Source organism: Ziziphus jujuba, chromosome 7 (assembly GCF_031755915.1).
Source record: "Ziziphus jujuba cultivar Dongzao chromosome 7, ASM3175591v1".
NCBI lineage: Eukaryota > Viridiplantae > Streptophyta > Magnoliopsida > Rosales > Rhamnaceae > Ziziphus > Ziziphus jujuba.
In genome coordinates, this window is record NC_083385.1 from 1478012 (window position 1) to 1505987 (window position 27976).

Genomic DNA, 27976 nt, shown 5'->3' on the forward strand with positions numbered 1-27976 from the left:
GACTTGTCAAATAATAATATAAAGGTTATCCATCATCAGGGCCTACGTCAAAATTCAAAAGCACAAGGCGCCAACGTTAAATTTATGGTCAGACCCGCACGCCTCACAATGATCATGTCAGAGTCCAAATTCATTTGCGCTGGCTGCCACAATAATTAACTATACCATCCACTTCTAATTCTATATAAAGCTCCTTCATCCACCTTCTAATTCACAATTGCACATCTACACGGAAAAAAATAAAAAATAAAAAATAAAAAATTGAAACATAATTCTCTTATTATTTCCTTCTCAAAGTCTAACAACAACAATTTAATGGCGGAAACTAAAGTACATGCAGGGAGCCCTGCTCTGTTTTCTCTTTACAAGATGGGAAAATTCGATCTCTCTCACAGGTTAGTTCCCCAGCTATAAATATACGTATATATATATATACACTAGGTCTGGCCACATGCGATGCACGTGGTTTAATATAAAATTTGGATATCTAATAGTTTATATAAAATATTTCTAATTAAAATAATTTTATGATTGTTATGATACAATAATTTGAAATCGTCTATTTACTAATTATTTTTTTTAATTTTATATTAATAGAAAGGAAAAAATTTGTTTCAATAAAATAATCATATAAAGCATTTCATAAAGAGTGATTTATTTTTGTAGAAAATAGAACATTCTTTTACTAAGCAAAAAATTAAATGAACAGTAAAAACACAAAGTATTTGCATTATAAATGAGGATATTTTAGCACAATTAATACTTTTATAAGATAATTGCAAGATTTAATAGACAAATATGTAATATTTAAACTATTTTCTATTACATCTTGCATTTTACAAAATATTAATGTTAGTGCTATTATTGTAGAATATTAAAAATAAAGTATTTTGTAATAGTATACAAAAAGTTACAATTGTCTATCATTCCAATATTGACGTAAAGAATATTTCATGATAGCCAATTAAGCATTCTTTGTTTGTCTTTATGCTGAGCAAACTTTTTCTCGCTACTCTCATCATACTGTAAGAGAGATGTTTGCATATATTATGAATTATGTTTTCATCATATAGTAAAAAAGATAAAAATATTAATATTGTTATATTTCTATTAACTTAACTAAACCATTGATTTCTCTTCCTTTTATATTTTATTCGTTATATTATACTTTTTTTTATTTTCAAGTAACTTACTAAATAAAAATTTTGATTTTTTTAATTTCTTATTGGAGTTGGGGAATTTGATCTTGAAAAAACAATGTGTGAGGAGAGCTATTTGATTGTCCTCATAGATAGCATTGTTACACTTCAATACTCAAATATGGTAAATATAAAATCCAAAATGTAGTCAAAACGTAATACTTCAGTGATATTTTCTAATTTGTATGGTTATAAGTGTTATTTGAGGTAATACTTTACTGAATTAAGAATTAATGTTTAAAAAACAATAATTTTATTATTGATTTTTTTTAATAAAAATCCTTAAAATTTATTTAGAATAAAATGAGATATAATAATAAAATATGGAAATATAAATCTATGGCTTTATTATCCAACTCTTACTGACAGTACTCCCTTTGTTTTTACTCTTTTTATTTATTTCTATTTTTTTGCATTACTAATAACACTCCTATTATATATTACTCTTTTCACCCAAACCATAAAATGGATATTTGAACCTGATTTTGTATTAATGTTGAAATAATGTCTAACTCTTATGTATGACTATTATCATATTATGTGCATATCCACTGTATTTTACTATAACTATCTGCTTTTTATCATTTTAGCACCACTATTATATTAAAATAATGATTTAAACATCTTTTGATGAATTAGTGTTGAATTGAGTGCAACTCAAAAACTTGCTAAGTTATTAAAGTTCAAATTCCTTTCCATATATCATAAAGTGAAAATTACACACTTCCTTTTTATTTTGACAAAATTTGAAATAGACAATACTATCATCTTACTTGTAATTATGTTTAATATTGTAAATACAATAAATGACATAGGCGTTATTGACTTGAATTAAACAAATTTAATAGTAAAAGTAAACATTGAAATCAAGCTAAGGCCATACAAGTTATTCCCCCTCCCAAAAAAAAAAAAAAAAAAGGTAACTAAAATAAATAACAATATGAGGAAAAAATGAACAGTAAAAAAGGACCAAAAACAGGTTGGCAAAACGCATGGGAAGAGTGCCGTTTTTGAACCAAAATGAACAATAAAAAAGGACCAAAAACCACTTCTCTTCTCCTTTATAGTATAGACTTATAGTATAGATATATACATATCTGTTAATTGATTTGTTTGCATTACCTCTTTTATGGTTCAAATGTACGTAAAATACTCATTCATTATTAGTTAAATTTGTTTGAAGTTTCGAATATATAAAATGTGGATGTGGGATATAAAAACTCGGGGTTGATTTGGTGGCAGGGTGGTACTTGCTCCATTGACGAGATGCAGAGCAGTGAATGGGAATCCTGTGGAGGCGCACGCCTTGTACTATTACCAGAGAGCAACTCACGGTGGATTTCTCATCAGTGAAGCAACTAATATCTCTGAAACAGCAAATGGGTAACTAATTAATTTCAAAATTAAATTACCCAAGTTTCTTCAATTGAGTAGTAGTCATACATGATATTATATACAAGAGTAATGATTAAGCATGATACATATATTAATAAATATGGTCGTTGAAGCAGGTGTCCAAATGTTCCAGGGATTTACACTGAAGCACAGGTGGTGGCATGGAAGAAAGTTGTGGATGCCGTTCATGCAAAAGGCAGTGTCTTCTTTTGTCAACTTGGGCATGTAGGCTGTGCATCTCATCAAGGTACTACATATCAACTTATATAAATATTTTCTTAATCTGACATGTTGTTGAAGATTGTTATAGCAAGGACACTGAACATGATTTTGAATTTGATTAATGCCCTCAGTTTATCAACCCGATGGGGGTTTGCCTATATCCTTCTACCTGATGGAACCCATGATGCATACCACTCAAAGCCTCGGGCTTTGGATGTAGTACAAAAATATTAGAATATGCATAATATATGAATATATGTGTGAAATAAAACACAAATAAAGTAAGAAAAATTAACAAAATAAATACAAATACAACCTGAAAGTCCTTTAGCTTTGATCTGTGTATGAAGAATAAATTGATCCGAGGCCTGTGTGGTATCACAGTGTCCTTAAGACAATTTCCATCCCACTGGTGTAGATGTTTTCTCGACGGTTGTCTCCCAGGATACAACGAAATCGAAAAACTCTCGGATTTAGCACCTCCAAAGCTTTCTTTTCGAACCTTTTAGTGTATTAGATCTTTTCGACTCTTCAGTTTTTGTCAAATATGCCCGGGAAAAAAACCATATGTAAGAAAAACACCTATTTCTTATTTTTTTTCCTCAAAAAACATGAGGGAGCGTGACAGGTTTTTCCAAAATTAATTAAAAAAATTAAAAACCCTTTGTTTTCTTTTTCTTTTTCACTTTTTCCAAAACGTAAAAACCACTTAAAGCCCATTAACTCCCCACTAACCCCACTAACCCAAATCATTCAAATTCCTTCCAAATGTTACAATCCCCCACATGAATGATTTGACTTCTAAGGACTATGCAAGACTCTGGTGGTAAAGCTCTGCAGTTGGAACCTGCATAGGATAGGTAGATGTTACTCTTTAAACCTTCCCTTGTGAAACTATATCTTCTTTACTGACCAATGGTAGATGCGATATCTTTGAACCATTTCATCGTTTGTGTAAATGACAACATAGTTCACACAGATTCCTTCCTGGTACACTTCAGTTCTCACTGTTATGTTCATTTTGGCCTTGACCACCTGCCTGGTTCTGTGAGAGTTTCTAAAGAATTGCGCCCTTAACAATTCTCCTTTGAAGCGGCCACTCTTCTCTCTCACATAGGTGATTCCTATTTCCAATGTAATCAGCATAACTATGCATAGATTACTAAACACACACTTTTAGGAATCATTAAAAGCATACTTCATGCTTAACCTCTATCTATCACTGTTTCATTATAGGAATGGGCAGAGGATTAACCCCCATAGTGATTCATACCAGTCTTTACAATTGCGTTGTCCCATTGAACCTAGATCTTGGGATCTCCAGTCAACTAGGTTGGGTTTCCATCGTATCGACTTTACTCACTGGCTTCAATCCCATTCCCCTCGAAGACTTCTCAACTAGTTCTCTATTTAACCCTTTAGCTAGCGGATCCGCAATGTTATCCTTTGACTTTACATAGTCCATCGAGATAACTCCAGTTGAGATTAACTGTCTAATAGAATTGTGTCTACGACGAATATGTCTAGACTTTCCATTATACATAATATTCTGTGCCCTGCCAATCGCAGATTGACTATCTGGCACAGGTTTAAGCCACCTTGGAATGTCCTCTAAGAATTGGCGTAGCCATTCTGCCTCTTCTCCACATTTATCTAATGCGATGAACTCTGATTCCATCGTGGATCGATCTATCACTGTTTGTTTTGAGCACTTCCACGTTACAGCTGCACCCGCTAATGTAAATACATTGCCACTAGTGGATTTTGAATCCTTTATATCTGATATCCAGTTGGCATCACTGTATCCTTCTAATACAGCAGGATATCTCGTATAGTGCAGTCCGTATTCACGAGTATATCGTAGGTATCTTAATACTCTAACGATTCCTTTTCGATGATCATTATTTGGATTACTCATGTATCTACTTAGTTTACTTATAGCGTAGGCTAAGTCTGGTCTTGTACAATTCATTAAGTACATTAGACTTCCAATCACCCTTGCATATTCTACTTGAGATATGCTCTCTCCTTTATTCTTAGATAAGTGTAAACTCACATCTATGGGTGTTCTGGCTATACTAGTATTATCTTTACTAAAATTAGCCAGTATTTTATCTACATAATGTGTTTGACTAAGAATGATACCATTCGAAGTCCTCGTGATTTTCATCCCTAAAATCACATCTGCAAGCCCCATATCTTTCATATCAAATTTGGATTTCAATATCGCTTTTGTAGTTTGGACCATATTGTCATCACTACCTACTATGAGTATGTCATCTACATACAGACAAAGAATGACATATCCATTCTCTGTATCTTTTACATAGATACACTTATCACACTCATTTATCTTAAATCCATCACTAAGCATGGCACTATCAAATTTTTGATGCCATTGCTTTGGGGCTTGTTTGAGTCCATATAAAGACTTTACCAATCTACAGACTTTCTTTTCTTGTCCTAGAGCGGAGAAACCCTTGGGTTGCTCCATATAGATCTCTTCATCGAGATCTCCATTAAGAAAGGCTGTTTTCACATCCATTTGATGTACTTTAAGATTTCGCAATGCAGCAATCACCAATACCATCCTTATGGAATTTATTCTCGTCACTGGAGAATAAATATCAAAATAATCAAGGTCTTCTTGTTACTTGTATCCTTTAATTACAAGTCTTGCCTTGTACTTATCTATTGTTCTATCTGCTTTCATCTTCCTCTTAAATATCCATTTGTAACGGTTTACAACCTGGAGGAAGATCTACTAGTTCCCAAGTATGATTTTGCAAGATGGAATCAATTTCACTTTTTATGGCTTCTTTCCATAAATTTTCTTCAGGAGAACTAACAGCTTCTTGGAAGCTTTGAGGTTCACTTTCTAGCATATAAGTAAGAAAATTCGGACCGTAGGATTTTTCTGTTCTTACTCTTTTGCTTCGTTTTAATTCAACCTTAGTCTCAACTTCAGTCTCCTGATCTTGATCACTATCATGATCATCATCACTGATAGCATCATAAGTTCGTTTAGACGTACTCGGTCCTGCTTCAATTTTATACGGAAAAATATGTTCGAAAAATGATGCATTTCTCGATTCCATTATTGTATTCTTGTGTATATCAGGAATCTTTGACTTATACATGAGAAACCGATATGCACTACTATTTTGTGCATATCCTATGAAGATGCAATCTACTGTCTTGGGACCTATCTTTACCTTTTTAGGAGTAGGTACCACAACTTTGGCAAGACACCCCCACACTTGTAAATATTTATAGGTAGGTTGTCTTCCTTTCCAAAGTTCATACGGTGTTTTCACCTGATCTTTACGGGGCATCTTATTTAAAAGGTCGTTTGCTGACAAAACGGCTTCCCCCCACAAGTTCTGAGGTACTCCAGAACTTAACAGCATTGCATTTATCATTTCTTTCAAAGTTCTATTTTTCTGTTCAGCCATACCATTCGATTGCGGCGAATATGGTGGAGTAACTTCATGTATTATGCCATGTTGAGCACAATACTCTCCAAATGGAGTTACATACTCTCCATCACAATCATTTCTGATCACTTTAATTTTACAAGTGAGTTGATTCTCAACTTCCGTTTTATAGATAATAAATTTCTCTGTAGCATCATCCTTGCACTTAAGCAAGTACACATAGCAATATTTCGTGCTATCATCTATAAAGGTGATAAAATACTTATTACCACCTCTAGTCGGTGCAAACTTTAAATCACATACATCACTATGTATTAAATCCAAATGGTCATTATTTCTTTCAATTGTTTGATATGATAATCTCGTTAATTTTACTTCTACACAAGTTTCACACTTATGTTTGTTATCGATATCAAAAGTGGGAATATGATTCAAGTTAATTAATCTCCACAGAGAATTAAAATTAACATGACCTAGTCTACCATGCCATAAAATGGAAGACTCAAGCAAGTAAACAGAAGAAGTACTAGCTTTATTATTCATGTCCTTTGGCTTTACAGTCATTACATTTAATTTGAACATTCCATTGACTACATAGCCCTTTCCCAAAAACATTCCACATTTGGACAAGATTACTTTGTCTGACTCAAACACTAAGCGAAAACCATGTTTGCTTAGTAATGATCCAGATACCAAATTCTTGTGAATATCTGGAACATACAATACATTATTAAGAGTCAAATCTTTTCCAGATGTCATCTTCAGTACAATCTTGCCCTCCCTTTGGATTTCGGATGTGGCAGAGTTACCCATGAACAGCTTCTCCCCATTTACCTTTGGTTCGAAGGAGGTGAACATGCTTCTATCTGCACACACGTGGCGGGTTGCACCTGTATTTATCCACCATTCTCTTAGGTTAGAACCCACTAAGTTCACCTCAGAGACCACAGCGCTTAGGTCAATCTCATCAACCTCTCTTGTGATGTGCTCCATCATCGTTGCCTCCATGTTCCTCTTTTTCTTCGGCAGTCTACAATCTGCCGCTCTGTGACCCATCTTCACAATTGAAACATTTCCCTTGGAACTTAGCCTTCGTGGAGATGTTTCCTTTAGGCCCCACCTTGGAATTTTTTCTAGGTTTCTTCTTGTTCTTGGAGCTAGTTCCATGCTCCACGATATTAGCCTTCATCCCAGCCTTCATGGCTCTTCTGTCAGACCTCCTATTGTCATCTTCAATTTGAAGCTTTCTGATAAGAGCCTCCATATCCATTTCCTTTCTCTTGTGCTTGAGATAGTTCCTGAAATCTCCCCAACTAGGAGGTAACTTCTCAATCATTGCAGCAATTTGAAAGGCTTCATTAATGAACATCCCTTCTGCAAGAAGTTCTTGGATGAGCACTTGCAGCTCATGTACTTGACTCATCAATGGCTTGGTATCTACCATCATGTAGTCCAAAAATCGGCCTACCACAAACTTTCCAGACCCTGCATTCTCAGTCTTGTACGTTCGGTCCAAAGTTTTCCACAGCTCTTTTGCTGAATTCGTGCCGTAGTACACTCCGTACAACGCATCGGATAAGCCATTCAGGACGTAATTCTGACATAAATAATCGGAATTGTTCCACGCATCAACCGCCATTAGAGTCTCCTTATCATTCTTGTCATTGCTTGGTGGTGCGTCCTTAGTCAAGAACCTCGCAAGGCCCAGCGTAGTCAAGTAGAACAGCATTTTCTGCTGCCACCTCTTAAAGTTTGCTCCATCAAACTTCTCCGGTCTCTCTGCATGACCTGCCGGAGGAAGCACCTGAAAAACAGGAGTCCGTGAAGGCACTTGTGCAGCAGGCACATTTCTACTAGCCATTTCTGAATCTGAAAGTAACCCAGAAATTCAATTAGCTGTTATATTCAATCTTTAACAAACTAATTATAACCAATTTCCAAAAGGAAAATACACAAAAAATGTGATTTCCGTATACACCACAAATGTACTGTTCATGGTTACTATTCATGAGATTGTTCATCCGTATATTTACTGTTCACTGCCACGTGTCGTTATATCTGTTTGCCACGTATCACCTGTAACAGGTCGACATGTGGCTCTTTCTTTTTTGTGACACACGGCGGCATCTGAGTCTGACACGTGTCACCTGAATCAGATAGACATGTGGCCTCACTTGCCTATGACACGTGGCTGTCTTTGGATGAGACACGTGGCGAGCAAAACGGGCTGAATTCTCTTGGACCGTGTTTTGTTTGGGCTTGGGCCATGGCTGAACAGTAATCTGTTCTAACCGCGGGCTGGGCTGTATAGCTGGGCCAGATCCATTATAATTTAAAATTCAGGCCCACTGACCCAGAAACCTATCCAAACCCATTTTTCCGACCCAGTAGCTCGTTTTCTGACCCGTCTTCAACCTCCAACCGGATTTTTTCAGCCCGTTTCACTGGTAAACGGGTTTTTTGACCCAGTTCACCATTTTTCTTACTTTTTGTACTGTTCCAGTACCCAAAAAATACCAGAAAAATATCAAAAAAATTTAAAAATTCATGGATAATTCGATTTAAAAAAAAATAGTTTAAAAAATAATAAAGAATTACCCAAGAATTCTCAAACCCATGGGACCAAACAAATATATATATATATATATCTATATAACCAAAAGGGGGGGTTAGCACCAAGTTATGAAGAACAGAAGATAGAAGAGACAGAGTATGAATATGGATGCGGAAGGAAATGAAAATGACAAGACAAAAGATATGAAGATAGAGGCGGCAAAGCCAGCCAAGGATAATGAAACGAAAATAAGTAAATAAAATAAAATAATTAAAATAATATTGAAGGTGGTATAACCAGCCAAGCAATATATATTAATAATATATTAAAGTAAAATATATATTAATAATATATTAAAGTAAAATACAATGCAGAAATGTAAGATATGAATGAATGCTTACTTGATTCGAAGAACCAAAGTGTTACAAGCACTCACACTCAGAATAAATAATTAAATAAATTGATTACACTTGGAGAAGAAAGAAGAAGATTAAGAAAAGAGGAGAAACTTTGCCAGAAACTCTCTAAACTCTCTCTAATTCAATACTTCGTTATTCCAAGCTTTTCCAAAAAATTAACTTGCTTTACAAATGAAAATGAAGCTCCTTTAAATAGGCAAAGGAGGTCTTGTGAATAGTTGATTGAACAGTGCTCTGTCGGTGAATAGTTGATTGAACAGTGATATGTTTTCGGTTCCTTTTACTGTTCATGAATAGTGATTGAACAGTAAAGTCTCGTGATTTTATCTGATTTGTCTTGATTTTGAATTTCTGAAAAGCAATTCTGTGCTGTCAGAGATTCCTTTTGTTGATTTTTTGACTTCAGGCCTCCAACATATTGTTGATGTTGTGGTCTTCTTCGTCTCCATACTGGTAGGTATCGTCTTCATCTGGATCAATATCTACATCTTCTTATTGTCTTGTAATAAAAAGATGTAAAAACATCATTCCATACATAACGGAATCCTTGGTGTAAATATAATTTTGTATATTGATTTTCTTTTGCTAAAAAATATTTTTGATTAATGTGTTGGAGATTAAAATTGTCTCCATATACAGCAGCTCTCCAATGGCGTAGCTGTTGAGTGATTGGCCTGGAACATCTTCGTACCTGTTCGTCTTGGCGGAAATGATTAGTAGCATATTTTGATTTTTCAAAAGTGATTAGGTGGCGTGCTGGTTCCCATCCATGGATCCATTCGGGTGGAGTGGATGTGATATGAACAACAATATAGCCTTGTTGTTTTAATGGTGCTGATTGGTGAGGCAAAAAGAGGCAGTGGATAGCCATTTTGATTAGTTCGGTACAGTTTTGGGCTTGATCTGTATGGGTGAATACAATGGTACCAACTAATCCCCAGTCAAATAGGGTGGCCCAAGTGATTGTTTGATTTTGGTAAATAAAATTGTGGAAGGTTGGAGCATAGAGACCAACACGGTAAACACAATAACTGATTTGGTGTGGACAACCAACATGATTAAGGGGGATATTTTCTGGATCACATGTGGTACATTTGACATTGGAAGGATGCAAAGCAGCTTCCGAATATACATATATACCATTAGGACAGGTATTGGGTGATTGGATAAATGATTTTAACATTTTTTGAAGAAAATTAAATTGATCATAAAATTGTTTTCTTTTGATTTTCCAAATACGAGAAATAATATCGCTGGGTAAGCCAGCTTGTTGTAACCATTGATTAGGATAAAAAAAGATACGGACAGGATTCCATGGTAAAGTGGAATTTTTGATTAAGGGATAATTTGAAGGTTGATTAAAAAGGATAGATTGGCTGGTTGAAGCTTGATTAAAATGGTGATTTGGATTCTTGGTCCAATGGTCAAGATCTGATTGAAGGTGATTGATATGAAGCTGGTGAATGGCATTATTGTGAAGGAGGGTTTGAACTTGGTGTTCAAGGCATTGATTTTTGTGTTTGAGTTCATGAACTCGGAATTCTAAAGGGTGTTCTATATTAAGGATATCAAGTGGGTCTTGATTTTGAAGAAATTGATTAATAGGGTATTGGGGATGGACAAAGCCAGTGATTGGTCTAGAATGATTATGTTGCATTTTCTGGGCTGATTGGGAACTAGAAGCTTGATTAGAAATGATTTGTTGGACGGAACGGAGAGTTTTGGAAAACTCTGGATCCATTCTGACCCAAGGGTGAATAAAGGCTTTTGGACCTAATTCTCTATGGGTGATTTCAAGGGCTTCATGGAGACTGTAATAGCCTCGGTATTGGGTATTGATTTGGCCAGCTATTTCATGGGCTATTTGGGACCATGTTTTATAAAGGCCAGGGTTTGGGCCTGTGAATAGGATATAATGGGAATAGTATTTACTATCCGGCTTTTGTTTGATTGATTGTAAATAAAAACAAAGGTTATTTAGGGTTTGAATAAAATCTGATTTTTCTTCTGGTGATTCAAAATGGGTTTTATTCCAGATGGAATTGATTAAGGCTCTTTGGGGAGTATCTAGTTCAAATTGGGTTGGGAAATTCTTTTCAGAATGTTCTCCACTCCAAATAGGAACTGAATTGCAGTTGATTATCATGTAGCCGCTGGGGCGAGACATGCTGTAAATGAAATGATTAGAAAAATGATATTTTGAAAATATGCAGATATTTGAAAAAGTTGCAAAAAGATATATATATATTTTGCAAAATAAATTTTTAAATATCTGTAAGATGCATATGCAAGATTGATTGAAAGATTGAAACAAAGGAACAGAAAAGGAATACAAAGGAGAATGATTGATTTGAATTTGATTAATCTGTTTGGAAATAGATTGATCTTGAAGAGATTGAATATTGTTTGATTGAAGTGGGAAATCGAATTTGATTTTTTCACCTAAAGGGTGACTGGTGATTCCATCATGATTGACAAGAAATGGATATAGCAAAGAAAGAAAAGGGATTCCTAATATGACTTGGTCTGTCATATTTTTGATTAAGACAAAAGAGGTTGTATAACAAATTTGATTATGACTGATTTGGACTTGATTAACTTCATATTTTAGATCCATTTTACTGCCATTGGCAGAACTTAATCTTTCTTTGGTTTTAGTATAATATTGATTAGGGATAAGACTTTCATGAATACAATTTAAATCTGCACCTGAATCTAAAAGTGCAATTGTTGTTAATTGAAAATCTTTAATGATTATGGTGATTTTGATATGCCATTTTCTAAGTTTGATTTTTTGAATTGAAGCTATACAGTTACCACGGGAAGATCCTTCTTCCTGTTCATCAGGTTGATTAGGAGGATTATCTTGAATGAATTGTAATCTTTGTTTGATTAAATGATTTTCCAATTTTAATTGATCTACTTCAGTCTTAACTGATTTGATTTCTAAATGTAGATCCTGTATGGTGATTTGTTTGAATTTTGATTTACTAAAGGTTTGTAGGGCTTCTGTCAAACCTATTTTTTGATTAATTTTATCTAAAGGAATGGGTTCTTTATGTTTATTAATTATGATTGATTTATATTTTCTTATGTAGTTGATTCGTTCCTCAGGGTCTTCTAATTTGTTGATTATTTCTAAGATGACATCTTCATCATCTGTAGAAGTGGTTAAGACACTAAGTGATTGATTACAACAAGTATCTAGACAACAGGCATCTAGACATCCTAGAGTGATTTTGGGGTTATCTGTGTCACTAGATGATTTAGGGTGATGACTCGATTCATCAGAACTTGATTCAGTGTAAATGTTGTTTTCACTATGTTCACTATCTGTGTTGTGCAATCCTAACACATTGATTAAATTTTGTTTTTGATTTTCTGATATTTTTAATTGATTAATGGTTTGTTTAACTTTGCAATCAGTAGCAAAGTGACCGAACTTGTTACATTTGTAGCATTGAATTTTTGATTTATCTGTTGAATCTTTTTTTGATTTGTGAAATTTTTCAGGATTAGGTTTAGTAATCCTATTGGGTTTAGAATAATATTGATTATTATTTCTAGGAGTGTACCGATGGGGTTTTTCTAATTTTTCTTTGATTTTGTTTCTCCTAGAAGGTGTTAGGGTAGATATGCCATACTGTTGGCAAAAGTTCCCTAATTCGTATTTGGTTTTTTGTTTATCTTTGTTAAATTGATTAGCTAATTTCATGTTAGTACACATTTTTAATCCTTCTTTTTTTATTATTGAAACTATGTCTCCATAAGTTAATGAATCGTAGTCTATGTGACCACTATCATTACTTAAGACATTTCTGATCTTTCTGGCAAACAACTGAGGTAAGCCATTGATGAATTTTTCTTTCCAAAAGGGTTGATTACTATCATCCCTCATCATGATTCCTGTGGTAAATGTTTGCACATACCATTCGAAATCACTAAGAGTTGGACAATGTAAATTGGTTAATTGATTATGAATTCTTTCTGTTACGGCTGTAGGGGTTCCTATGAAATGTTTGATTATGGTGGCTAATAAGGTGTTGACTCCGTCAGGGACACCTTGACCTATTGATTCATCAAAGATGGGGAGTCCTTCCTCATCTCTTTTAACAGCATGAATAATTTCTGATTTAGATTGATCTGTTAAATGTTTTTCCCACCAATAGTGTAAAGTACCAGTAAAACCTGTTACTAGTAATTCAACTATTTCGGATTGATTAATGTTTTGATTAGTGAAATAACTATTTGCAACCATGGACATATGGTGCAATTTGTTTAATATTTCTTGTTCTTTTAAACCATCGATATTCCATTCGTATAGTTTATCAGAACTAACAGAGAATTGATTTTTAGGGTTTGACTCTTGAAACTCTGGTGGTAGAGGTTTACTAAGAGTGGTGAATTTTGGTTTAGGTTGATTGGTTTGTAACCTAGTGATTTGATTATCTAAAGTGGATTGATTTGACTCTGTATCAGATGAATGGTGATTTTTAATAGTAAAAATGTTTGAAGAAGAGACGTCTTGATTAGAATTGGAAGTTTTTAATTGTAATTCTTTTAAGAGTTGACTTAGTTGATTAGTTTTATTTGGAAGGGTTGGTACTTTTGTAATATCCGGAAATTTGATTAGTGGTTGTGGTTTGATTTCTTCTTTAGGGGAATTATCAATTTTGGTTTCTATTTTATCTAGTTGTTTTCCTATCGTGATTAAACTTTGATTTGTGTAATTATTTTGTTCAATGATTTTCCTAGACTCATTGATTATGTCTTGACTTTCTTGATTAATTGTTTTAAAAGGTGTAGCTATGACTTAATTATTTAAATGGGGAATGATTATTTGATCTACAGGAGGGTGACTTGACACTACTGTTGATTTATCTGATTTTTTCCATTTTTCTTTTGTTAAAGTTTTTAAATTGTTTAAAGGATAATAAAATTTTTCAAGAAAATCGAAGAAATTAATATCAAATTTTAATTCTATCATTGTTTGTTACCATTTTTCCCAAATTTTCTCTTTTTCTTCTCTAGTGTGTGATTGTCTATATTTGATTAATTTATCTTGATTTTTATCAGACATCATTTCTTGATTTAATTGTTTCCAATGTGGCTTAAATTGATTAATGTTGATTTGTTGGCAGCTTTCATCTTGATTAGTTAATTTTGATGTAGATCTAAAGGTTTGATTACTAGATGAACCTAAAGATATGTTATTACTAATAGAATTACTAGACTTATAATGACTACAAGAAGGATAATTATGTTCTTCATTATCTACTTCTAATATATCGTTACCACTAAGTGAAGACAACCTAGAGCTAGTACTTAATCTAGAACTCGAAGAAGAATTAGACCTAAATAATCTATCCATTTTCAAATTTTTAAATTTAAATCTTTATAAAATAAATCTATTCTTTACCTTAATCTAACCTTCAAAATCTACCACGTCTTTTCTTTTATCTTTTCTTAACTAGCTTCTTATTCTACCACGTCTTTTCTCTTAAAACTAGACCTCTCATGCCGCTCGTCTCATGCCCTTCACTCAACGGGTCTTACTGTTCAGTCCCACGGTCTTATTGTTCAGCCTAGGGTCAAAGATAGTTATGGATAGAACAATTGTCAAGCAAGAAAAAACAAAAGAGAGTTATAACAAATCCAGAAGGCAGACAAGACTCAGAAGAAATCTACGGTATAAAGGTTTAAGAATTAAAAATCAGAATATGAAACAATTATATAGATATAACATCCTACGGGTGCTAAAAAAAGTATACGGGTTTGAAGGCAAAAAGAATAAAAACATGTATATATATATATATATATATATATTTCCATAAACAAGCATCATCAAAACAAAAATATTCAATTATTCACAATTCCACATATATAATCATATATATTAAACGGGAAATTGTCTTAAGAATGTAGTACAAAAATATTAGAATATGCATAATATATGAATATATGTGTGGAATAAAACACAAATAAAGCAAGAAAAATTAATAAAATAAATACAAATACAACCTGAAAGTCCTTTAGCTTTGATCTGTGTATGAAGAATAAATTGATCCGAAATCTGTGTGGTACCACAGTGTCCTTAAGACAATTTCCGTCCCATCGGTGCAGATGTTTTCCCGACGGTTGTCTCCCAAGATACAACGGAATCGAAAAATTCTCGGATTTAGCACCTTCGAAGCTTTCTCTTCGAATCTTTTAGTATACCAGATCTTTTCCACTCTTCAATTTTTGTAAAATATGCACCCAAAAAAAACCATATGTAAGAAAAACACCCATTTCTTTTTTTTTTTTTTACCCTCAGAAAATATGAAGGAGCGTGAGAGGTTTTTCCAAAATTAATTAAAAAAATTAAAAACCCTTTGTTTTCTTTTTCACTTTTTCCAAAACTTAAAAACCACTTAAAGCCCATTAACTCTCCACTAACCCCATTAACCCAAATCATTCAAATTCCTTCCAAACGTTACAATGGAAACCTATGAAATTCCACAAGTTGTGGAACACTTTTGTCAATCTGCCATAAATGCCATCCGTGCAGGTTTTGATGGAGTTGAAATCCATGGGGCCCATGGTTTCCTCATCTACCAATTCTTAAAAGACGGTGTTAATGACCGAGTAGATGAATATGGAGGATCACTCGAAAACCGTTGCAGACTGTTAATGAAAGTGGTCGAAGCCGTAGTTGCGGTCATTGGTGCTGAAAGAGTTAGTGTCAGAATTTCACCAGCAACTGAATACAACGATGCTACTGACTCTGATCCACTGGGCCTGGGTTTGGCAGTGATTGAGAGGCTTAACAAGCTCCAACTAAAGCTTGGCTCAAAACTTGCCAATCTCCATGTGACGCAGCCAAGATTCATATTTTCTGTTGGCAACGAAGAGGAAGAAGCAAAGTTTATGAGGACATTGAGAAATGCGTACAAGGGAACGTTCATTGCTAGTGGCGGATTTACTCGGGAGCTTGGAATTAAATCTGTAGAAGAAGGCGAGGCGGATTTACACAGATTTCCCTTTTCTCACCCCAGGCAAGTGATGAGAATTAGAGGAATAGCATTTATGCCGCTGATACATTCTTTCTAGTTAGAGACTATAATAAATTGGAATACAAAACTAAAAACATACGTTTTGATAGGAAAAAGAGTTGTTTAATTAATTTATTGTTGTACGTAATTATTTTCCTTAGTTCTAAATCATACAGTGTGATTGTATTCATTATATAGTGTGTTGTACAACAAAATAAAATAAAATAGTTGCTATTTGGTTTCCAATACAAGTTATAAATTTTGCTGGCGGCAACTAATAAATGTCCAATCCCCTTCCTCTAATCTGTTAATTCTAGCATTCCTATATTTTTCAAATAATAGAAAGATTATTTGACTTTTTTTTTTTTTAATGGTCAAAAATGATTATTTGATCTTGAAACGGAGGAATGTCGGCAATTTTTAAGCTAGTTTGCACTAGCAGACATATAACAAGAAATCAAAATCATATTTTTGTTTTTGTCTGATTTTTTCCCTTCGATCTTCACGGTTTGGTTATCTATGTGTCTGGCCTACTGAAACACAAAAGAATATCGTTCACTATTTGTAACTTGTAGCCAATGAATATAAATAAGGTTATAACTTGTAACGTGCATGCTTAATTATGAAACTCATTTTCTCCCTTTCTTTTTTCAAATTTTCTTTTGGGCTGTTAAAATATAATATAATAATTTGATATTCAAAAACAGTTAAACTATAGAAAAAATTTATAAAAAGGAAAAATCTATAGTAATTTGTTAATTTCTGAACTCGCAAAAAGATTTACAACTAGAAACAGAACTCTTTCTTGATCGGCTAACAACAGGATTGATTTTCTCACAGAAGAAAGAGAGCACGCAACGTAGCCAATGATGAACGATAATCCATACAAAAAGAAAAGAAAAAGAGAAATTTAAAATGATGACAATGTCCACGTTGGAAAAATATTTTGGGTGTGGGCTCCATCTTATAACCACCAGCAACGACGTCAGCAACTCACCATCTCTCAGCAAGGAAATTTCTGGACTATTCCAGTGGTTATAATTCAATCGTCAGAGCATACGTAAAAAAAGCTCTGAAGGAGGAGGAGGTTGAGAGTCAAAATCCCATGTTGCTCATTTTCGAGACCAAATTCATTGCGTTGATTAATAAGCCACCATATATATATATATATATATATTCATATTTTTACGTTTTTACCCATTCCCTCCCTGCCTATATATATATTCATATTTTTACGTTTTTACCCATTCTCTCCCTGCCTATTTATTGGTCTCCTCCCGTCTTCTCATTTTCCCCTTCATCAATTTCTTTTGTCTGTTTTTTCACTTCTTAAACCTATTATATTTATACATTGATTTTCCCATTACATTCTCAGTTCAGAAAACTGATATCAATGGCGCCGGAAGATCTAGTACAAGCAGGGAGACCAAACCTGTTTACTCCTTACAAGATGGGAAAATTTAATCTCTCCCACAGGTTAATCATTAATCACTTTCACTTTATTTGCATTCAAATCACCCCCTTTTTGTTTTGTTTTTTTAATTTGTTATTTTTCCAATGTGGGAGTTAATTATAAACGTGGTTAATTTGGGTTCTTCATCAGGGTGGTGCTTGCTCCGATGACGAGATCCAGAGCGGTGAATGAGATTCCTTTTGAAGCTCACGCATTGTACTACTCCCAGAGGGCTACCCCAGGTGGATTACTAATCAGCGAAGGCACTTCTCCATCAAACACTGCTTCCGGGTATCCACGTGTTCCAGGGATATACACGGAAGAACAGGTGGAGGCATGGAAGAAGGTTGTAGATGCCGTTCACGCCAAAGGCAGCATCTTCTTTTGTCAGCTTTGGCACGTTGGCCGTGCATCTCACCATGGTACGTAATTTCTGAAAGGCTCTACCTATTTTTTAGGTGGCTTAGTATAGTTTTGGTTAGTTTCACATATTTTTGTTTGGCCTTATATATATGTAGATATTTGAAGATTGAAATTAAGATGTTATCATCTTTGAATTTTGTAATTAATGAACAGTTTACCAACCCAATGGCCGTTCACCTATATCCTCCACGAATAAGCCTCTTTCCGATGAGGTTGGTGCTTGGTTACCTGATGGATCCATTGACAAATTCTCAAAGCCCCGTGCTCTCCAAACCTATGAAATACCACAAGTGGTTCAACATTATCGTCAGGCTGCCTTGAATTCCATCCGAGCTGGTAATTACTTTACATCCTACAATGTATTTCTTGATTTCCTCAGGTTCAACACTTCATAATATAGTATATAAAATTGATGATGATGATAATGATGCGTAGGTTTTGATGGAGTTGAAATCCATGGGGCACATGGCTACCTCATCGACCAGTTCTTGAAAGACGGAGTCAATGATCGGGTAGATGAGTATGGAGGATCACTTGAGAACCGGTGCAGATTCTTAATCCAAGTGCTGGAAGCCGTAGTTTCTGCAATCGGTGCTGAAAGAGTGAGTGTCAGAATCTCACCAGTACATGATATCAACGATGCTACTGACTCAGATCCACTGGGCTTGGGCTTGGCAGTGATTGAGAGGCTTAACAAGCTCCAACTCAAGTTTGGCTCAAAGCTGGCTTATCTCCATGTGACACGGCCAAGGTTAACAGCTGAAGGTGCCAAACAAAATGTCAATGAAGAGGAAGAAGCTAAGTTGATCAAGACTTTGAAGAACGCATATGATGGAACATTAATTGCTAGTGGTGGGTTTACTGGGGAAACTGGACAGAAATCAATAGCAAACGGTGAGGCGGATTTGATTTCTTATGGTCGTCTGTTTATCTCAAACCCAGACTTGGTTTTGCGATTTAAGCAGAATGCTTCATTGAATAAGTATGATAGACAGACTTTCTACACCAAAGATCCTGTTGTTGGCTACACAGACTACCCTTTTCTTAACCAAGCAACTGATGGGATAGAAGAGTAGCGTTTCACGTATATCTCTCATTTGGCATTAGTTATGATGCTGTGGTAAAAAGTGTAATGTGATAGAGGTTAATAAACTGACTCAGAAAAATATATACATATATATATATATATATATTATGTTTTGTTTTTAAAAGGTTTTATGTAATTTGTTATTACGCCAATTTATTTCCTTATCACAATTATATTATGTGAATGTATTCGTTATACATAGTCTGTTTTTTGTCCATTTTTGTTTTTGTTTTTTATGTCCATGTTTTATGTATATATTTTGTCTCCTCGCCGGTTGGGTTTCCCCTCACCTGACATAATGGTTTGATTAGCATGGTCATAAAGTCAATTAGTCAGACACATGAATAATTTAACAGCCCAAACAGACCCATAAAAAAGAGAAATTCATGGGTGGGACCGCCCTACCACACGTCAAAGTCAACCAATAATGTTGCAGCATTTCATCCTGATTTTTCATTTATATCATTTTTAAAATTTAATATATTTAAATTCTAAATTTGGTTGGTTATTTATTAGCACATCAATTTCTTTACTTTTGTGAAAAAAAAAAAATCAATTTCTTTATTTGATCCGTTTATCAATATATCTAGTTTCTTTCTAAAAAATATTTATGTCATTTACTTTATTTAAACATCTTTTTAAAAAAATCAAACTGAAAAAACCAAATAAAAAAATTCATCCCAAAAAAGAAACTAAAAAAATTGTTTATACCACGCCAAAAACAGAAAAAAAAAAACTGATATGGATATTTTTTAGCGTATTATGTTGAAGTAAGAGGAATATCTTTTTAAGCTTCTCTTAATAATGCTAATTTTTCATTAAAAGACTTTTTTTTGGGTAAATTTTCATTAAAAGATTTTTTTTTGAATAATTCATCTAATTTATAAAGTACTCAAAATCGCCTTTTCCTATGACAATTTGTGCTCTCATAAATATAAATAGGAATGCTCTAGCATTGAAGTTACCTGCTTTGTCTTCATTAAAAAATTTTAAAAAATTATTTTATGCATATATGTATTAATGTTTTTATACTAATGTTTTTAACATTAGATACTTTATTATTAGCCTTTAAATCATGTTAAAGAGAACAAATCATTCAATGGTTGTGAAAAATATTTTTCCTTACATTAATACATGCATGCATACATTAGTACATCAAAAGGAAATTGATTTTCTTATTTATTTATTATAAATAAGTTTGATCTAAAAATTCAAACACATTATACACTAGTTTCTAGTTACATGAACATGTTCATCATAATTAATTTCTGAAACTCATTTTCTATTTGATTAAAAAAAATCATTTTTTCTCTTTTTTTTAAAAAAAAATTGGGCTGCTACCAAGCCTAAAAAAACAAATAAAAATAAAAAATTTAAATTTCTGGACGTGGCAAATAATGAATGATCCAATCAAAAGTCTTAGCCCAAAAAGCAACCCAATCAAAAGAAAAACAAAAAAGAGAAAAAATTTACTTTTTTTTTTTTTGTTTTGGGGGGGGGGGGGGGGGGGGGTGTTAAATTGAAATGTGAAACCCACCCGGAAAACATTTTGGAATGGGCTCCATCTGCCGACCATCAGCGAGGACGTCACCGAGTGATCACCACGCCATCCCCTCTTTGTCCTCCGTTGGGAAACTTCTGGACCACAGCAGTTGTTCAACATCAGAGCTTACGTCAGAAGATCTCAATTAAATAAGAAAGAAGGAGGTTTGCAACTTGGCGGTCAGAAAACGTATTGGATGACCAAAAAAAAGTCATAGAAGAAGAGAAAAAGTCACAATTCCATTTTTGTAAATTTTCTAAGACCAAATTCATTACGTTAAATAGACACCAACACCACCCCCCACCCCGACCCGTTCGTATTCCTCATTCCCTCTGCTGATCTCTGCCTTTTGCTTATTTATTGGTCCTCCCATTTCCCCATTGTCCTTCATCGATTCGTTTTTATTTTCAAATCTTATAACCCTATATACAATAATATTTTAACATTTTTTTCTCGTTACAAACATTCTAAGATCACAAAAACTGATATCAATGGCGCCGGAAGCACTCGTACAAGCAGGGACCCCTACTCTGTTTACTCCTTACCAGATGGGCAAATTTAATCTCTCCCACAGGCTAGTCACTCACTCTCATCTCAATTTTTTTTTTTTTTAATGTTTTTTTCCTCTCCCGATGTGAGAGCGGAGTACTTAATAAGTTAATTTGGGATCTCATCAGGGTGGTGCTTGCTCCAATGACAAGATGCAGAGCAGTGAATGAGATTCCTTTTGATGCTCATGCTTTGTACTACTCCCAGAGGGCTACCCATGGCGGATTTCTAATCACCGAAGGCACTTCTCCTTCAAACACCGCTGCCGGGTATTTTCACAAATTAACTCTTTTTTTTTTTCTTTTTTTTAATTAATATGCTTTAGCTGATCATTAATCCATTTTTTCCAATTGATTGGTTTTAGTGGGCTATCAATCAAACAAAGCAATATTAATATTTAATTTCCTTATGATGAAGGTGATTATATTATATATATATATATATATATATATATATAATTAATGGAAAATAATATGAAGTGCAAATCTCTAATTGATTGAAGCAGGTTTCCAAACGTTCCTGGGATCTACACGGATGAACAGGTAGAGGCATGGAAGAAGGTGGTAGATGCTGTTCATGCCAAAGGCAGCATCTTTTTTTGTCAGCTTTGGCACGTTGGCCGTGCATCTCATAATGGTACCTAATTTGCCAGATATACTAGTTAGTTTTACATTCTTTTTTTTTTTTTTTTTTTTTCAACTTTGGCTTTCTTTGAAATTTCAAAGTTGTTATCATTTTTTAATTTGACTATCGGTGGACAGTTTTCCAACCGAATGGGGATTCTCCTATATCGTCCACAAACAAACCCCTTTCGGACAAGTGGGATGCCTTCCTACCAGATGGATCCATTGCTAAATTCTCAAAGCCTCGAGCACTGCAAACTAATGAAATACCACAAGTAGTTGATCATTATCGCAAGGCTGCCATAAATTCCATCCAAGCTGGTAATTCATTACTCCCATCAACTATTTTTTTTAAAAAAATTCTTCAAATTCAGCTCTAGTAAATTAACATATACATATTTATAATTTTCTATGTGTGTGTGTTTGTACTCAAAATCATAAAATATCGATTGCCCTTGGTAAAAAAATATATAGATGTATGATGAATCAGTCAAATATAATATTATATTACCTTTCATTAGCCCCCATTGCTTTTTATTCTTTTTTGGTCAAATCCACAAGACAATAGCCGTAAGCATGTGGTCGGCTCCTATTATATATGTAGTCAAAGTTGTTGTGGTCAGGCTCCTAGATACATGCAGTCAAAGTTGTGCCCCATGTGGGAGAAAACACATTGTTTTATTTTCACCACGAGTTGCATGTGAAAAACTCACAACAGATACAGATGTGACAGTTTGTGATAAATTGAAAATAAATTTTTTTCCTTTTCTGAGGCCCGGTCAACTTGTGACACTTTATGGCCTGTGATTAATATGGCAGCAGTTTTATATTTTTTTAATACTAGTTCTTGTACCCCAATTCGTCCGTTTATTTCTTTGGAACAGAAATGATAAAGGTATAGTGGATGAATGATGATGATATAATGTGTAGGTTTTGATGGAGTTGAAATCCATGCCGCACATGGCTACCTCATCGACCAGTTCTTGAAAGACGGAATCAATGATCGGGTAGATGAGTATGGAGGATCAATTGAGAACCGGTGTAGATTCTTGATCCAAGTGGTGGAAGCCGTAGTCTCTGCAATCGGTCCTGAAAGAGTTAGTGTCAGAATTTCACCAGCAATTGATCACAATGATGCTACTGACTCAGATCCACTGGGCCTGGGTTTGGCAGTGATTGAGAGGCTTAACAAGCTCCAACAGAAGTTTGGCTCAAAGCTCGCTTATCTGCATGTGACACAGCCAAGGTTCACAGCTGCGGGTACCAAAGAAAATGGCAATGAAGAGGAAGAAGCAAAGTTTATAAAGACTTTGAGGAATGCATATGATGGAACATTCATGGCTAGTGGTGGGTATACTCGGGAGCTTGGACTAAAATCATTAGCAGACGATGAAGCGGATTTGATATCTTATGGTCGTCTGTTCATCTCAAACCCAGATTTGGTGTTGCGATTTAAACTCAATGCTCCATTGAACAAGTATAACAGACAGACGTTCTACACCAAAGATCCTGTTGTTGGCTACACCGACTACCCTTTTCTTAACCAAGCGAGTGATGAGAAAGAGGAATAGCCTTCACGTGTGTCTCTGATTGGGATTAGTTATGAAATTATTTCTTCTTTGGTTCAAATGTCAAGAAAAATGTGAGATGCTTACAAATTGGTTCAGTAAAATATATATGTTATCTTTGTTATGGAAGTGAAAAAAAAGTTATTTAATTTGTTATTGTACGTCAATCATTTCCACGCTCCACAGTTTTTCTTTTCTTCACTCTCTTTTTCTTTTCTTTGGAAAGAATTTCTATACTACACAGTTGAATGATGTGATTGTATTCATTTTATACCGTATATTATATACTGCTTAACTAAGAAAAGATTTTTATATGTACATATGTTTGTCTCAGCCGTCACAATAGTCAGGCGAGCGTTGTAGAGTCAACTAGTCAAACACTTGAATAATATATCGACTTACATATGCACTTTAAGCAAATAATAATAGTAATAAATAACTAAATAAAATAATGAAAAAGTTAGATTCGGTCTTAGCGATAATGGGTTGGCATGTTTTTTTTGGTGTCACCGTTCTTGTCTCCCCAATTAAAATCCAACTCACCATTTAAAAAAAAGAGGAAAATTTGGCCAAATATCCTTTTCGGATGAGTTTAATGATATCTGTCTTTTCATTTGCTATCATTTTTTTCTATTCTTCAATGTCCATTTTAATCTTAAAATAATAAAAAATAACTTGGATATCCATCCATTCCACTCCAAGTTGATTTTGAAAAAAAAAAAAATTTAAGTCCTTTTATGTTTGTTTAAACAAAAAAAGAACAAAAATCCATTTTTTAGGGAAAAAACAAAAAAAAAAAAAAAGAAACAAAGTACATAGGTAATCGTTTTTACAAGAATACCCAAAAATACAAAAAAATAAAATTTATCATGGAAAAAACAAAGGAAGCTTCATCTCAACACTTTTAAACAAAAATACAAAGAAAAAACAAAAAAAATAAAACTTCATCTCATCTCAGCATCCGAGATAATTATTTTAATATTTTGATAAAGAGGTTCTTCATTTGGGATGCACAATCAAGACAAGAAAAGGTAAGCATTCCACTAGTTGTACTATTTTCCTCACTATCATCTTTAGGTTCCATTGTTCATAAATTGAAACTATATTTTTTATTATTATTTTTTTTGTTTTATGAATTATACAACTGGTTTCTCATAAGGAGAAGAGAAGGAAATGGGTATTCGGCAGGATTAAGATAAAAAGATTAGCTTCTCTGACTGCTACCATCACCATTGAAAGAGAAGACAGCAAGTGAGGCAGGGGAAGAACAGAGCAACCATGCTTCGAATGTCGCCATTGCCACTGCTGCTGCTGCTGAGGCTGCTGTGGCAGCAGCACACGTTGCTGCTGCTAAGGTTGTCTGACTCATAGCCACTCCTCACTCCACCCATAACGCTAAGGAACACACAAAACAAGAATTAGACACCGAAACAACTCCGACCAAGGTTGCTCCTTTAACATGCCAATATGATAAGCAAATCCAAGAATCTGCTGCTATCAAAATCCAAACTGCCTTCAGGGGTTACCTGGTAAGTTTGTTCAAGCTGTTCCTCTTTATTTATTTATTATTATTATTTGCTTTTTTTTATCAATTAGTGATGAACTTATTTCAACTGGGATTGCATGAATGATTTTGGAAAATCTAAAGAGTCAATCTTGTTTGGCATAATGCAATGAGTGTTAGCATGATCATGCTTAATTATTAACACAATATCATGATGCTTACAAATAAGAAGTAAAGAATTATAGATTAATAAGTTAATTATTAATCACAGACAGATTATTATCTCTCTCATTTTTACTTCAAAATTCCTTATTCAATACAAGCTTTTGATAAAATAAACAAATATATATATATATATATATATATATATAATGTGAATGTGTGCTGTAGGCTAAAAAGGCTTTGATGAGGGCATTGAAGGGAATAGTGAGGCTTCAAGCTATTATTCGTGGCCGAGCCGTGAGACGACAAGCAATTACTACCCTCAAATGCCTGCAGTCCATAATAAATATTCAGTCCCAGGTCTGTGACCATGCTTAATTATTAACACAATATCATGATGCTTACAAATAAGAAGTAAAGAATTACAGGTTAATAAGTTAATTATTAATCACAGAAAGATTATTATCTCTCTCATTTTTACTTCAAAATTCCTTATTCAATACAAGCTTTTGATAAAATAAATATATATATATATATATATATGATGTGAATGTGTACTGTAGGCTAAAAAGGCTTTGAGGGCATTGAAGGGAATAGTGAGGCTTCAAGCTATTATTCGTGGCCGAGCCGTGAGACGACAAGCAATTACTACCCTCATATGCCTGCAGTCCATAATAAATATTCAGTCCCAGGTCTGTGCAAACAGATTCCAAACCAATGATGGTACTTATCACTGTGACGAAAACAGTACACTTGCAAAATTTGAGAGACCAGACATTAAGGGTAGGTTGGCCAATACAACACTTGGTCCCTTGTTAGTGTAAACAATTGTTTTTATTAGAGACGTAGACACATTAATTGAAGTTGCCAAATTTGATCAAAATTTTCTAGGTGGACACGAACAGTCAAAGAAGATGGGATGACAGCCTTCTATCGAAGGAAGAAGCAGATGCTTCATTTCTAAGCAAGAAAGAGGCTTTGATCAAGAGAGAAAGGATCAAAGAATACTGGTATAGCCACCGGGTAAGTTCGAGTTCTTCTATAGTCTTTACATAATTTCCTCTATAAAAATAGCTTCATGGATTTTTTTTTTTTTTTTTCAAGAAATCAGCAGAAACAGAAAGAACCAAAGTAAATGGAAGATGGAGGTATTGGTTGGAGCAATGGGTAGATACCCAACTCAATAAAAGCAAAGAACTTGAAGATTTGGAGGAAAATAGCTTAGGCTAAGAAAGATTCATAGCCACTATCAAAACCATGATCACATAATGGATTCTCCAATATTTGTTCCAAGAAAATCACATAACATTACAGTAGATTGTATCAGTAATTACCGAAAACCCTACGGTAATTAAATCGGTAAAATGTGATTACCACAGGGATTTCGGTAATTACCGATGCAATTTACGGTAATTTTTCAAACATGGACAAATGGATTACCGTTGGTTGCATCGGTAGTTACTGAAGGTCCGACGGTAATAAATTTTTTTGGACAATTTGAGAACTTTTTATGAACTTTTGGGGTTTTTTCTCCTTAGGATCATTGAAAAATGTATATTTTATATGTTGTTGCATTTAACACATATTAGGGGACTTGTGAGGGCCAAAAAATTGGTAAAATGTGATAACCATAGGGCTTTCGGTAATTACCGATGAGACCTATGGTAATTTTTCCAGCAACTACAAATTGATTACCATAGGTTTCATCAGTAATTACCGAAGGCCCTACGGTAATCAAATTTTTGTGCCAATTTGAGAACTTTTTCAGAATTTTTGGGATTTTTTCTCCTTAGGATCATTGAAAAATATATATTTTGCATGTTGTTACATTTAACACACATTAGGAGACTTGTGAGAGCCAAAAAATTGGTAAAATGTGATAACCATAGGGGTTTCGGTAATTACCGATGAAACCTACGGTAATTTTTCCAGCAACTACAAATTGATTACCATAGGTTTCATCAGTAATTACCGAAGGCCCTACGGTAATCAAATTTTTATGCTAACTTGAGAACTTTTTCAGAACTTTTAGGATTTTTTCTTTTTAGGATCATTGAAGAATGTATATTTTGCATGTTGTTACATTTAACACACATTAGGAGTCTTGTGAGGTCCAAAAAATTGGTAAAATATGATTACTATAGGGGTTTCGGTAATTACCGATGAAACCTATGGTAATTTTTCAAGCAAGGACAAATTGATTATCGTAGGTTTCATCGATAATTACCGAAGACCCTACAATAATCAAATTTTTATACCAATTTGAGAACTTTTTCAGAACTTTTGGGGTTTTTTCTCCTTAGGATCATTGAAGAATGTATATTTTGCATGTTGTTGCATTTAACACACATTAGGTGACTTGTGGGGGCCAAAAAATTGGTAAAATGTGATTACCATAAAGGTTTCGGTAATTACCGATGAAACCTATGGTAATTTTTCTAGCAACTACAAATTCAATGTTTTCACTTATTAATGTCATTTGTTATCTTACTTTGTCAACAGTTATTATTAATAAAGCTAGATTTAGCATGTTCTTGGTGGAAACATACACGATTGAAGTTGTTGGATGGAATTGTGGTGGTTCTTTTACGACGGTGGACAAATATTTTCCACTTTATTCGATAGTTAATGAGAAATGAGGGTAGATGAGAAATGGGAGATGGTTCCATTTATTCGACACTTTCATATCCATTTATTTAAATATTTTCCACAACTACACAATTAATTCCTTCCTGACTACTCTCTTTTGGACATATTGCCATGGAGCCGCATTTTAAAAGAGATTGGAAGAAGTTTTCAAGCTG

The 27976-nt window shown here is 34.0% G+C and overlaps 2 protein-coding genes and 2 pseudogenes across 3 annotated transcripts; all 4 read left to right on the plus strand.

Annotated features, from left to right (window-relative positions):
* The first annotated feature begins 254 nt into the window (after positions 1-254).
* LOC132804541 (12-oxophytodienoate reductase 3-like) lies at positions 255-16354 on the plus strand (annotated as a pseudogene).
* Positions 16355-17508: 1154 nt separating this feature from the next.
* LOC107424087 (12-oxophytodienoate reductase 3) lies at positions 17509-19440 on the plus strand. Of its 2 annotated transcripts, none has more exons than XM_025076266.3 (4): positions 17509-17736; positions 17867-18135; positions 18290-18472; positions 18572-19440. In XM_025076266.3, exons 1-4 carry the CDS (start codon positions 17654-17656, stop codon positions 19210-19212), a joined length of 1176 nt encoding a protein of 391 aa, XP_024932034.3. In that variant the 5' UTR covers positions 17509-17653; the 3' UTR covers positions 19213-19440. The 2 variants fall into 2 exon arrangements, with proteins under 2 accessions (XP_024932034.3, XP_015889272.3); XM_016033786.4 differs by having other exon boundaries at positions 17510-17736; positions 17864-18135.
* Positions 19441-20973: 1533 nt separating this feature from the next.
* Positions 20974-23673, plus strand: LOC107423913 (12-oxophytodienoate reductase 3). The gene is made up of 5 exons (XM_048478475.2): positions 20974-21340; positions 21444-21584; positions 21821-21951; positions 22077-22259; positions 22869-23673. The coding sequence occupies exons 1-5, from the start codon at positions 21258-21260 to the stop codon at positions 23507-23509; spliced, it is 1179 nt and encodes a 392-aa protein (XP_048334432.2). The 5' UTR covers positions 20974-21257; the 3' UTR covers positions 23510-23673.
* Positions 23674-25404: 1731 nt separating this feature from the next.
* Positions 25405-27912, plus strand: LOC112492468 (protein IQ-DOMAIN 11-like; annotated as a pseudogene).
* Positions 27913-27976: the final 64 nt, after the last annotated feature.

Coding starts and splice junctions, on each gene's coding strand:
- LOC107424087 (XM_016033786.4), top strand. CDS start 17,654: ATGGCGCCGGAAGATCTAGTACAAGCAGGGAGACCAAACCTGTTTACT. Junction 17,737..17,863: donor AAATTTAATCTCTCCCACAG/GTTAATCATTAA, acceptor GTTCTTCATCAG/GGTGGTGCTTGCTCCGATGA. Junction 18,473..18,571: donor CTTGAATTCCATCCGAGCTG/GTAATTACTTTA, acceptor AATGATGCGTAG/GTTTTGATGGAGTTGAAATC.
- LOC107423913 (XM_048478475.2), top strand. CDS start 21,258: ATGGCGCCGGAAGCACTCGTACAAGCAGGGACCCCTACTCTGTTTACT. Junction 21,585..21,820: donor CCTTCAAACACCGCTGCCGG/GTATTTTCACAA, acceptor TGATTGAAGCAG/GTTTCCAAACGTTCCTGGGA. Junction 21,952..22,076: donor TGGCCGTGCATCTCATAATG/GTACCTAATTTG, acceptor ATCGGTGGACAG/TTTTCCAACCGAATGGGGAT.